General features: G+C 39.0%; 1 protein-coding gene across 5 annotated transcripts in view; it reads left to right on the top strand.

Annotated features, from left to right (window-relative positions):
• The window catches only part of prkx (protein kinase X-linked), a 185,041-nt gene that overhangs the window by 153,223 nt on the left and 17,377 nt on the right, over positions 1-14,441 (top strand). For 4 of the 5 annotated variants that reach the window (XM_069892057.1, XM_069892056.1, XM_069892055.1 and 1 more), the window contains exons 6-7: positions 1,145-1,202; positions 12,098-12,175. In XM_069892057.1, the coding sequence (XP_069748158.1) occupies positions 1,145-1,202; positions 12,098-12,175 (136 nt within the window). Of the gene's footprint in view, positions 1-1,144; positions 1,203-12,097; positions 12,176-12,324; positions 12,952-14,441 lie in introns of those variants that run through there. The other variant, XM_069892058.1, reaches the window with a different exon arrangement.

Raw genomic sequence — 14,441 nt, 5'->3', positions numbered from 1 at the left:
AAGAAATCGGGTGGGATGTCATTGAGTTTCTTACAAACATGAGTATACTCTGGAAATGTTCTTCAACATTTTACTTCCTCTTTGCTACCATCATTACTTCCTCCAATCTTCACAAAATGAGTCAATTTTTGTCTCACCAAGATTTGAAACACCATCTCAATGACATGAATAAACAAGGAAAGTGGAAGAAAAGAAAATAAGTGATGGCCTTTTGCTCAGGTTGGAAACATTAAATGCAAGAAGGTATCACTTTAGGATTGGGGGGGGGGAATGAATGGAGATGTGCGAAGTATGTTCTTTCTACATATAATGGTAGGTGCTGGGGTTTTGGCAGAGGAAGATTCAATAATGATATTGAAAAGACATTTATGCAATTACGGTTAGCATAGCAGTTAGCACACCGCTATTACAGTTCCAATGACGTAGTTTCGAATCCGGCTCTGTCTGAAACGAGTTTGTACATTCTCCCCATGTCTGAATAGGTTTCCTCTCACCTTTCAAGAAAAAAATGTACAGGGGTTGTAGGTTAATTAGGGTATTTAAGTGGCACAGGGTCGTAGGCCAGAAGGGCCTGTTACCATGCTGTATCTCAAATTTTTTTTAAATTAAAAACATGAGCAGCAGGGAATAGAAAGCCATGGGTCAAGAGCAGGGAGATGGAATTAATTTAATTTGGCATCATTGTTGATAAACGTATTGTGGACCGAATTACCTCTTCCTGTGTGGTGCTGCTCAGTGTTCAGAAGAGAACAGGATGACTGACATGCAATCTACTTTTATGGTATAAATTTCAATATCTGCTGCCCTGGGAGTTTAGCTCCTTGAAATGATCTTCAGGCTTCGAGTTTCTTTGCCTCAGTCATCATTTTATTCAGATGCCTTTTTGACTTACATATTTTATTATTCATCTACCTTGGAATAATGATGGAAACTGATGTGTTCAAAAGATGTAATGGCTCTCAACTGCCAGCAAACTATTTTGTGTAAGATTAAATAATCAATGATTTTTACTATTTATTTATTGCTAATATTATCCTCTGGGTATTTCATCAAATTTAGTTCATTGGTTTTACATATTCACATGAAATATTTGAAATCCATTGCTATCTATGTCGTAATACGAGCATGTTATTTTATGTTTCAGGGATCTGATAAAAAAGCTTCTGGTTGTGGACCGGACAAGGCGATTAGGTAATATGAAGGTAAGCATGCACACAAATGCAAAACAAATTTTCCCATAGAACTAGTGCACATGACGATAGACGAACTTGATTGTTAAATTTCTGTTTTCTAGTTTTATTTGAAGCTGCTGAACTGAGATGAACTAGAAGTACAAGTGTCTCGCTTTTCAGTGAGGAATGTAATCGCTAAGATATTTAAGTCCATTAGTCCTATTTGAAGAAAGCATCTTGAAAACGCCACAAACCTTTGCCTTGTTGTTCACATCCAGCCTATTTCTGGCCGTCAATTTAAACCCAGTGTGGATTCCGGTTCTTTCAGTGGACTCGATGAGATGGCATTACCCAAATTTTCATCCTGGTCACACTCTTTCATTCTGCAGAATTGTGAGTTATCTGCACAGAATCTCACAGTGGTGCTCTCTCTGTGAAAGCTGGCAGAGAAAAACACCTCGTATTTCAAAGCTTTTCCTTTGTCTGGTTCGAACATGGGCGGAGTTACATTTGGCCCAATCAAAAGTTCACACAATACATTCTTACCCAAAGCAATTGCTACTAAGTATAAATTCCATCGCTACAGATGATTGACGCCTCTTATCAGTCCTCTTCATTGATTGGTTCAGAGTAAATTCCTATAGTTAGTCGTCGTGCTAATTGGTCCTTTTGAATTGCCGTGCCCATCTTACTAGAATGCTACAAAACCTAGCTGACCTATCACTAGCTGTTAACCCTTTCCTTTCTCACCAGTACAGATACATTTAATTTTATCCAAAATTCTGAAAACTGAAACCTCCAAAAGTCAAACCTTTTTTCCCATGGATGTAATCTACACACCAAAGCTTGTGTTTGGCGCCAAATGTGACTCAATGCGACCCACTGCCATCCAGCGCCGTGTCTCAGTGCTAAAAATTTTATGGTCTATCTTCATCTCACTTCATTTACAACCCCCTACCCCACCCATCCAGCACCTTTGCGCACACACACACACACACACACACACACACACACACACACACACACACACACACACACACACACACACACACACACACACACACACACCCCCATCCAGCATCACTGTAACCTCCCCTAACCCCATCCAGAGATCCTTTTAATCAGGGGTGTATCTGCACAAAATAGCACCTATGGCAGGGGTGCCCAATGCGTCAAAATAAACGGTAGCAAGGAGGTCTCACGAGAGCTGGCATTAGTGGCCACCACGTTGTATTTGGCGACGTATAATTGAGAGAAAATGCTAGGACGAGTGTACCCAGCGTGGTGAGCATTCCTTGTATGTCTGGAGCAGTGGAGCTCAGCCAGGGCAAGGGAGCCACCACTCCTTCAAGTGGCGCCTTCCATTTCACGTGGTTGCCACACCCTAGATACGCCCCTGCTGCTAGTTGGAGTGTGTCTTTGTTTTGCGTGAATCTGAAATCAGCGCATTTACTTAATGTACCACCTTAACTATTATTCTGTTATCTGAAAAATTTTGAATTCTGAAAAGTATCTGGTCCCAAGGGTTTCGGACAAAATTGTTCCAAATTGGGAGCAATGGCCTGATACTTCAAAATGAATTTTAAATATTATTTGCATCTACTTTTAATTTTGCCATTTATAAGCAAGAGCTGCAGTCTGAACTGTAGACAATGGAATTTAATCCAAACATGTGCAAAACTTTAAATATTGAAAAGAAAAATAAATAAAATGTTGAATAAAGCTTGGATCTTGCAAGAAATTGCTGCAAATGTTTATTCCATGCAGAATGTCAATCAATAAACCTATACCACATTGGGCAAAAAGCTAGCACTGCAGAATAAAACAAAATTTGAAATTTCTATGCAGTTCTAATTACCATGAAATAAGGGAAATATTAAATTTGAGCAGACAATCCAAAAATTCTCAAAGCTAGTAATACAGCATAGAACAATATACAGGCAAAGTTGCCATTCTGGATTGTTCCATTTCCCTGCATTTGGTCTATATCAAACTCACATTCCACCTTAAGCATTCCCTATGGCATAAGTGCTCTGTGATTAGTAAGAGATTATCTAAAGTGGGATGTGAGTGGAAAGGAAAAGTTTGAAAACCACTATTTTAATCTCTACCTTATTGACTTGTTATATGCACGCTTTCCTAACTCCAAAGGAAATGAGCCATTGGCAATTGTTCTCAAGCAAAATATTTCAGTAACAATTGGGTCTAGAGCAATGGTTCTTAACCTTCTCTCCCACTCACATACCACCTTAAGCAATCCCTGACTAATCACAGAACACTTATGGCATAGGGATTGTGAGTTTAAAAACCATTGGTCTATATCTTCCTGAGCCCTTCTAACATTTCCTCTGGCAGCTCATTCCAGATAGGGACAAACTTCTTTGTGGAAAAAGCTGCATCAAGGGTCTATCATGGATCTTTCTCTTCATTGTGTTTAGCTAAAGCTAGTTTGAAAGGAGTCCATAATAATGAAATATTGGCAAAACCTAGCATCTTGCACCAAGTAGGAGATGTCTTGGATATCTCCCTGGAGAGAAGTAGTATTATGAATTGTACAGAAAAGATGAACCTGAAAAGCTACTTTTAGTTGAACCATAAGACTAGTCTAAGTGCTTCCAGGTGTGAATTGGTGTTTTAAGACTGATATCTGTAAGTTCTTCAAATGACGGTCAATAAATGGAATGACAGCCAAGAGCAGAGATGGAAAGGAACTTGGAAATAATTTCTGGATCCATTGAATGCTATTGTTAAAGTCAGCCTGTGCAGTAAGAAAGCAAACAGCAGAAAACACAACAGAACCAAGTAAATGTACAACTGCTACTTTATTACATTCTGCCCATGATCTTCCTTTCCATTCTAATACTACACTCAGTAAATTCTGCTCTTTACATGGCTATAGTCAATGCTAGAGATAACCTGTCAGTCTATTTGCAGAAGAACCCTTTTCACTGCCCTTGGTATTTTGTGACAAATAAAATTGAATTAAAAACTAAGCATTGACTGGGGAGGTAAATAATTAATATTTAATGACTCTCCATCAGATTCTTTGGCCAATTTTCCTCCCATTCCTGCAATTTAAGTAATGTAAAAAGATTACATTACATTATAAATATAATGTCTGCCTGTCCCGCATCGGACTTGTCAGCCACAAACGAGCCTGCAGCTGACGTGGACTTTTACCCCCTCCATAAATCTTCGTCCGCGAAGCCAAGCCAAAGAGAACAAAGAAAAATATAAAAGTATGGAATGTTGTGTTCTGGGAGCCAAAAATGGAAGCATAGGCAGATACAGGATAGAAAGTCAACCAGACGTATGACCAGAGCATCCAGTTTCATTGACCCAACCGCCAATGTACAAGAATTCCTTTAAGAACAAATGCAGTTCAGTTTGTATAATTAAGTTGTTAAAAATTGTTCCCAGCGCAATCATATTCTTGTTTGGGTATTGGAACTCCAGAAAGTCCCCTGTTTATATCATTTTATCTTATCCAATTAATATAGAAGTAATATTCTAGAGTTTTTGTTGTGTTGTAATCAGGCCAATAAGTAAGATATCACATCTCTTGGTAGGAAATCTTATTTAATGCTCTATATGCTAAATGACCTATTCAATTCAGTGATAATTGTCTGCTAACATTCAGCAAAACTTCCTTCAGAGTTTTAAACTTATTTTTAACTGGATTTTGAAACTTTTATTTTATGATTCTGATGATCATTAAAACCGTCTTTGGAATTTATTTGCAAATTGAAGTCCTTTTTGATTCAAAAATATTGTAGTTAATATTTAAATCTTGGTATCATGTGAGAAATATCAGTAATTGAACATTTAAGGAAATGATAGATGCATTGCACAGTGGGGTTTTTTTTGAATATTTTAATTTTTCCAAGACTCGTATAGAACATTATTACATTCTTTATATAAAAAGTTTTCTTTTAATTACAGAGTCTTATATGATTGCCCAAATCGCTCTTCTCTCTTCTCCCCCCCCCCACCCCTTCCAACTGCTTACATTAAAAAGGGTGGGGGGTGGGGGTGTTTGAGCTGCTTTCATTAATTAGTCCATATCTTGATCTTCAGGAATTCAACGCTATTAACCTAACTAATATAAACCTTTTCAAGGAAGTCGATTATATCCTTCAGGCAGTATGATTCAAATAAGGTTGCCATATTTTAACAAACACGTCATATTTCTTTCTAAGATTATGTCATCTTTTTTGGGGGGTGGGGGGGGGCACAATTTTGCATTCCCATATCCCAGCAAGTAATAAGTTGGGGAGAGTCGTACTTCTATGTAACAGTGATACATCTCCTGGCTACCACTAGTGAAATCCTCACGAACTAGATTTGACGTGTAGGTAGTTTTGTGCCAATAATCACAAGATCACTCAATAAATACAGGTCTGGTTCCCATGGAAAATCCACTTCTATAATTTTTGTCAACATTTCTGCCAAGCCATACCAAAAGGATTTTACTTTCATGCATAGCCAAGTTGAATGTTTAAATATTCCAACCTCTATACCACACCGAAAACATAAATCCAGAATTTCAGATTTTAAACTGTAATATTTGCAGTGTACGGTATAATTGGTGCATAAAATTATATTGTACCCATCTATATCTGGAATTAATAAATGATATTACAACTTTTGTGCTTCCTGAAATGCAAAAAAAAAACCCCAAGTCTTGATAAAGGGTTCAGACCCAAAATGCTGACTGAATATTTCTACCCATGCATGCTGTGGGTCATGCAGGCCTTTCAATGTCTCTAGCAATCCTTCGTTTGTTCGCACTGGTTCTAACTTGTTTTTTGTAGACGTTATTGGCATGTAACCTGGTGTGTCATTTCAGTTGAGTGATTCTTAAGCAAGGAAGAACCACACTTTGTAATTTACTTTTTAGTCTGCAGGACCAAGTTTGATAGTTGGGTCTGGCCATGCAATGACGAGAGCCCAATTAACACAGCAAAATTTCATAGCTCACCAAGTTTTGGCAGTTTCCACGTGTAAAGCTTGTCTAAAGTTTGTATAATATTTATAGTTCTCTTTATCGACCGATTTGTTTCTAAAGTGAAGTAATATATTTTTGTGGATCTGCAAATAATTTGACTTTGCAGCAACAACTGGGACGTTAGATACTGTAACAGCTAATATTTATGCCCCACAGTGATATAGTCCTATTTATGAGAGAGCACAGTTGGGCTATAGGTCAGACGGCAGAACACTTGGTAATTTTACTTTATAAACTGCAGCATCCAGATTGATAATTGTGTTCAGTCATAGAATGATATGATGGCCCAATGAACACAGCATTATGGGTTGTTTTCATGGGAGATTAGTTCAAGGTGCCATTTGTTTTTAGTTAATGTGGCAGAACTGCAACTACCCAGATTTCCGTGCAATTTGAGAGTGGAACAGAAATTTGTCTTGTGCTTGATTGAAAGCATTATGAATGTCAATGGAAGTAAACTCGGAAAATGGAAAGCAGCAAACTGTGGGCTGCCTCTCACCTATTTAGAACAGATTGAGAACAAATTCTACTCTGATATTTCTAAAACTCACACAAACGAATAAAAGAAATGGTCAATGACAATTTAGCTTTTGCAGCAAATTGCTTACCAGATTTTTTGCTTATAGAGGACCCGATTGATCAGATTTCTTCATAATAATTTGTCAATTTAACAAGGGTGACTTTCCATTACCTGAACTGCTGTAACATGGGGGTTGTCAGTATACTGTTGCACATTATGGGTAGGGTACATCCACAATGCACAAATTGAAATGAGGTACAAAAACTTATCCTGTGACACATTGAAGTGTAATTCACAGCATGGTTTATACATCTCAGCTTCATTTCCACTGCTTGGCAGGCTGACATGCTGTCAGATTCTGGACAGTATCACATTTAGCGATCTGAAGAAAAATGGAGGGTTATGAGTGGGAGGTAGAGAAAGTTTAGTTCAGGGTTGGGCAACCTCCAGCCCGCGATCTAAATTTATCTGGCGTTCACCTGATCTCCCTCAGCCTTTGTCATCAGTGGCCCCGGGGTTGGTGCACTTGGATTAATCATCCCTCAGCAAAGGTAATACCTGGTGGCTATGAAAATGACGTCTGTTCCTTTGGGGTCGTGACTGGGCAGCGAAATGACTGCTTTTAACTGAAGTTTCTCCACGTTGTTATAACCAGGAATCGATCATCAACTGCATCACTTTGTCTCTGGAATAATAACTTGCTCTTCACCCTCAAGATGGGCCTGAGACAAGCTGTGCATCAGTGGCCAGCTGTCCCGGTCATGGTCCCAGGGGGCAGGCCACTCACCCACCAATGAATGTGGAACCAGGCAACCAACAGAGCGAACCTTTTGGGGCAACCCCAAAGCGCCCCCTCCACTCAACTTCCCTCACCTCAGCTGCCGCTGCCATCACCCACCCCCCCCCTTCCCACTCCCCTGAGCTGATCTCTCTCCCCGCTTCACTGAGCTGCTTTACCTTCCCCTTCTTTCCCTTCCCCTGAGCTGCTCAAAAAGGTGCAAAGCCAGATGTCCATGTGTGGGTTGCTACTATGTTCCTCCACCCAACTCCAGCTGCAAACACAACTCATTTAGGACCAAGCACCTTGCGTTCCCTTGGAAATGGGATTTACCTGACACACTCATAGTTCAAAACACATCTTGGGGTGCAGAGAAATTAAATAAAAGTTGGAGATCTGGATCAAAGATTTAACATGCTGTATTTGATAAATGTATTTATGTCCACAAGCCATGAAAGACCCCAACAATGAAGACGCTGTTTACATCCGGTACTGCACGGATGGCAGTCTCTTCAATCTGAGGCGCCTGCAAGCTCACACCAAGACACAAGAGAAACTTGTCCGTGAACTACTCTTTGCAGACGATGCCGCTTTAGTTGCCCATTCAGAGCCAGCTCTTCAGCGCTTGACGTCCTGCTTTGCGGAAACTGCCAAAATGTTTGGCCTGGAAGTCAGCCTGAAGAAAACTGAGGTCCTCCATCAGCCAGCTCCCCACCATGATTACCAGCCCCCCCACATCTCCATCGGGCACACAAAACTCAAAACGGTCAACCAGTTTACCTATCTCGGCTGCACCATTTCATCAGATGCAAGGATCGACAATGAGATAGACAACAGACTCGCCAAGGCAAATAGCGCCTTTGGAAGACTACACAAAAGAGTCTGGAAAAACAACCAACTGAAAAACCTCACAAAGATAAGCGTATACAGAGCCGTTGTCATACCCACACTCCTGTTCGGCTCCGAATCATGGGTCCTCTACCGGCACCACCTACGGCTCCTAGAACGCTTCCACCAGCGTTGTCTCCGCTCCATCCTCAACATCCATTGGAGCGCTTACATCCCTAACGTCGAAGTACTCGAGATGGCAGAGGTCGACAGCATCGAGTCCACGCTGCTGAAGATCCAGCTGCGCTGGATGGGTCACGTCTCCAGAATGGAGGACCATCGCCTTCCCAAGATCGTGTTATATGGCGAGCTCTCCACTGGCCACCATGACAGAGGTGCACCAAAGAAAAGGTACAAGGACTGCCTAAAGAAATCTCTTGGTGCCTGCCACATTGACCACTGCCAGTGGGCTGATATCGCCTCAAACCGTGCATCTTGGCGCCTCACAGTTTGGCAGGCAGCAACCTCCTTTGAAGAAGACCGCAGAGCCTACCTCACTGACAAAAGGCAAAGGAGGAAAAACCCAACACCCAACCCCAACCAACCAATTTTCCCCTGCAACCGCTGCAATCGTGTCTGCCTGTCCCGCATCGGACTTGTCAGCCACAAACGAGCCTGCAGCTGACGTGGACTTTTTACCCCCTCCATAAATCTTCGTCCGCGAAGCCAAGCCAAAGATTTATGTCCACAGTTTGGCCACCAAAATAAGTGTTACTGACTATTTTTAAAACTCCTGAACTATTTGAAGAATTATTTAAAAGCAAACAAGTTTAAATACAGCACTCCAAACGCCTGTCTGAAATATTTATATCCCGCAAGGGATGATTTTATCACTCCTGCTAGTTATTCATCCTACTGGTGGTAAGATTGATAGCGCAACTCCTTATGATTATGTCTTGCTATTGGCATCAACAACGATATCACCCAATATCAAAATACTTTCTAACAACAAACAAAATCAGGTTTCCTACTGATTAAAGCTGCTGTTTTGGGGTTAGTTTATTTGGTTTTCATTGTGACTTTTTTTGTTCTTTTTTTGTTATATTTTATTTAATTTTTAAGAAAAGAATACACTCACACCCACACACGTTTCAGGCCTGAAGGACCCCAAAACCCAGCAGCAATAGAATTTCACCAAGACAAATGGTTTCGTAAACAAAATTACTTTTAATTTTCTTTATATATATAAAAACAGGATCAAACTTTAACATTACTATTAATTTAACTTAACCTGACTTAACCCCCTTCTAAGCACACATGGGTGTCTAAGTTCAGAAAAGTTCTTTGATTCGCAGTCCAATCTCACTTCTCACTCCTCTAAGTTCACTGGTATCAGGTAATTCTTATACTGTGCACAGAATTTAACATTTATGAATCTTCTCTAGGCTTTGGTGCTTGAAAGGTAAATGGTTAGCACTCAGGAAGATTCTTGTCAGTTTTCAGAGAGAGATTTGTTGCTCACTGGACACAAACTGATTCCTTCCAATCAGCCACTTCAGTGTCTTGCCGAAGAAACTTGCCCTATCAGGGTTTTCCAGGTGATCACTTCTTTCTTTCAGGTTACCATAGAGTTCCTTTTCTGTTTCCCTTATCTCAGGCAAAACATTATACAGCCAGGCATGTCCTCTTGTGTGGACCACAAGGGCTTTGAACAGGCTGAACTCAGAACTCACGACAATCTTCAAAATGGGGTTTCAAACAAGCTTCCAAAAGTCACTGCAGAAAACCAGCAGTCTCTCTTTCTCTGCTTGCAAAAACAACGTGACCTTCCTAGAACAGCAAACTGCCACCAAAACAGCTTAATGACACCCAAAATCAATTCATGAGAGATCTTATCATTTTTCTGAGATGCGCCCTTCCATTTGCACCTCCTTGTGAAAATCTCCAGCATAGGAGTGTAATGTATTTGCTGACTTGTTGGCACCATCTTCTGCATAACTCTTGCATTTTCAAATAAGATCTGTTTTGAAGTGTTTGTGGCCTAACTCAAAACCCCACAATCTTTCTCCTCGAAAAACACCCTCTATACATAATATAAAATAATATCTATCACACACAAAAAGTCTTAATGAAGTATATACAAAAATGTAAAATATACAAAAAATTATATCCTTAAAATGCATATTGAGTCTATAAATAGCCACTCCCTACCTTAAGAGAAAGGAAAAGAAACAGTGGACAGAGGGGGAGAAGAAGAAAAAGGAAAATCATGCCAGATGTTCCAATGTAGATAACAATGAACATGGAATCAGCCACAAGAACTTGTATCTATATAGTACCTGTAATGTTGCAAAATAATTGTCAGGATTTAAGGAGCTGCATTATTTAGGGAGGAGATTCCATAAAGATCTTGGATCGCTAAAGATGTGATGGTGTGAATAAAATCAAGGCTTTTTTTTAATGTATTTTCAAGAGTAGAAGCCAATTCCAGCCTTTGAGACCCAGGCCTCCCAATTAACCTACCAACCATATGCTTTTTTGGGAGGGTGGGAGGAAACTGGAGCACCCAGGGAAAACCTAGCAGGTCACAGGGAGAACCTAGAAATTCCTTACAGGTCACAGCGGGTTCAAATCTGGTCCATTGGCGCTGAAATGGTGTTCCGCTAACTGCTCTGCTAAACATTTGATTAGTGATTGGAAAACTGGTATCCTGGAGAATTGTGAAGTGAAAGATCATTTTTAGGTTCTGTTGATGATGTTTTGTAAAAGCACTCAGAATCCACTTCTCAACTATTAACAAAATTGATCTACTGTATTCAAGGAATTTGATCTAAATTCTGTTGTGCTATTTTCATTTTGTTAATTGCTTCCAGATTTTTTGATAAGCAAGCATACTGTAATTATTAAGCACCAATTGCATAATTATATGCGGAATGCTGTTAGATTAATATGAAGCCGGCTGTCTAATCTAAACATGAATTAGGACATCCTGTGTTATACGATGGAGCCTTATGAACAAGCGTTTTATTTAAATCTGAAGCATTACATTGCATTAAACAAATATCCTCTCTGAATTCAATCCTTCTAACTTTAGTTTAAACCATGAAAATTCTGCAAGGAGTAGATGATGTACAGTTCTCGTATTGGAAAGTTTCTTTGACCTGAAAACCTTTAGATTTGAGCAAAATTCCCACCACTGAGCTTAACTGACACTTGGCAGTTCTGTTGTACGTTAAAATGCAAAGGAGTATTGTGCTTTGAATTTAGTTTGAATCTAGTGATTTAAATTGTGCTCCATTCTTAACCTGAATTGGAAGACTTTTATTACTGTGCCATTGGTAAGTGGGTATTCAGGGTAAATTCACCAGATGGGTTTGACTAAAGACGTCTGTCCAGTCTGTTTGATTTAATATTCTGACGATGTGAAAACTGCTCTCTTCTCACTAAATGACTTGTAGAATGATCCTAATACCCAGAACTCAGCCATACTTCTCAGCAATTTATTTGTTCATCCTTCATGTAAGCAAGTAGCCTTGGATTTGCTGGTAACATTTAGGTTTTGTAATATTTATTATAGAAAGATTTGTTTCACTCAACAGTGACGAGTAATCAAGTTGTATCCCCTTGCTCATTTTTCAAGAGTAAGCTAACAAAATGATGACTGAAATCGATCCAGCACAGAGTGCAATGAACCAGCCAAGCCTGCAGTATTGTGTTTTTACTCCCTCAATGAAACTAAGTGTAATCCTTGAGGAATAAGTAGCCTAAAACTCCTTCTCTTTCAATTTCAGAATGGATCAGATGATGTTAAGCGACACAGATGGTTCAAATACGTAGACTGGGAAGCAGTGCCACAAAGAAAACTAAAGGTGAATTGCAATTTCTGAAACAAAGTTTAGTGTGGTGTTTTTTTGCTAAATATTAAAAACAAACAACTAACTACTTTCCCATATGCCAATCGTGGCTGACTTATTAAATTGTATGTCATGTTTGTTTATGCCAACGTTATTTTTTACAGGTACTCAGAGTGGTTAGTTACAGTGTTGTTAGAGATGAGTGACAGTCTTGACAATCATCCCCATATTCTTGAACTGCATCAAAGACTTTGAAACCAAAAGCCTTCATAATGATTAACCAGGTTTTGAAATGATGAATAAAATTGAGGTTGGTTTAGTAACCGAATTTACAGTTTGTGGCTGGTGACATTGCTATAAATTATAGATCAATTGCAATGAGCTCCCTGAAGCATCTGAACTTCAGTAAATGGAAATTGTAATTTATATTGTCAGTCATCCTTGTGAATGGTAATTCTTAATTATTTATGCAAGAACATCCTGGTCCTTTTAAGAAGGTAATAACTTTTGAAAAAATATTGATTTTAAATATGCAAATTTAATTCTACTGCTACCCCTCCACTATCAGACTTCTCAACAACAAACTCAATCCGGGACTCATCTAAGGACTCTTACTTGGGCACTTTATTTTTTTTTATTCTCTCTCTTTTTCAGTGTGTTGACATTCATTATGTGTTCACAGTTCTTTATTTGTTTACATGGTATACAGTGTATAGTTTTTTTTTGCACTACCAATTAGTGGTAATTCTGCCACGCCCAAAGGTAAAAGAATCCTGGTGTTGTATGTGATATCATGTATGTACTCTATGACAATAAATCTGAAGTCTAATTCGACTGACAAAAAGTGGATAATTTGTTGCTGTTTGGTTTTTTTTTTAAAAATCTGAATATTCCACTGCAAACCAAAAGGCTGTTTTGAAAACCCCGTCATATTTTTAATGCAGGCTTGCCCATTTTAGACATCAGATGGAATGGTTAGTGTAGCGATTGTTGCAACACCTTTACCTCGACAGCGATTGGGACCAAAGTTCCCTGCACTGACTGTAAGGAATTTGCATGTTTTCCCCTGTGTCTGTGTGGGTTTCCTCCCACCCTTCAAAACATACCAGGGCTTGCAAGTCAATTGGGTGGCACGGGCCCACAGGCAGAACAGGCCTGTTACTGTGCTGTGTGTTTAAGTTTAAATTTCTAAACTTAAAATTTTTAAATTAAAAAAAAAATAAATTTAGTTAGGCTCAGATATCATTTCAGATAGGATGAGGTATCCAGCAACACTGGAAAGTTGTTGTGCAAACTTGAGTATTAGTTCATTCACTTGTAGCAAAGCTTTTTCAAGTAAATTTTGTCCAACGTCCAGGCATTCTCAAAAACCTTGCATACACTAAAATATAACTTCCTTCGCATTTTGCTTTCTTTGCATTTTGAATTAATTTGGAGCCAATTTCATTTCATTAAAGTTGCTTTATGAATTGCTTTTTGAAACAATCTTTATTTAATTAAATTGTGATTCAAGTTGGTTACTAAATCATGGCTAAATAGGATTAAAATCATTACAGAAATGAGTTTGTCATGTACAAATCCTTGCATTCTGTAGCTACGCATACTTAAAAGGAACTAGCAAGCAAATCTAAATTTAAATTAGCATAATGCACTATGAGAAAAAAAATGAAAGAAAATTAATATAAAAGGTTAAATAGATAAATGTTCCTAATTGCAGTAATGCAAAAATATGGTAAGTCAGTGGTGTAAGTAGATCTTTGTTGGCCTTAGAGTAGTGTTATGATTAGGGCCGTACTTGGAAGTTCAAAATTGACATGGATCGTTAAGGAAGAGGTTATGGAGCCACATGACAAGATAGGCCAAAGTCAACATGGTTTCCTAAATAGAAAATCTTACTTGACAAAACTATTGGAATTCTTTGTAATGAAAAGCAGGCTAGATGAAGGAGAGGCAATGGATGTTGTGTATTTGGATTTTCAGAAGGTCTCTAACAAGGAGCCGTACATGAGGCTACTTAACAAAATAAGAGCCCATGATTTAGCAGGGATATTTACTGGTGTGGGTAGAGCATTGGCTGATTAGCAGGAAGCAGAGAGTTGGAATACAGGGATCATATTCTGGTTGGATGCCAGTTGTTTGTGGTGTCCAATTGTGGTCAGTGATGGAGCTGCTTTTTTTTATGTTTGATAGCAATGATTAGATTATGGAATTAATGGCTTTGTGGCCAGGTTTGTAGATGATATGAGGATCGGTGGAGGAGCAAGTAGTGTTGAGGAAACAG

The sequence above is a fragment of the Narcine bancroftii genome, chromosome 7 (assembly GCF_036971445.1).
Source record: "Narcine bancroftii isolate sNarBan1 chromosome 7, sNarBan1.hap1, whole genome shotgun sequence".
NCBI lineage: Eukaryota > Metazoa > Chordata > Chondrichthyes > Torpediniformes > Narcinidae > Narcine > Narcine bancroftii.
Note: the sequence above shows the minus strand (reverse complement) of the source record. Positions and strands in the feature narration are given on the sequence as shown.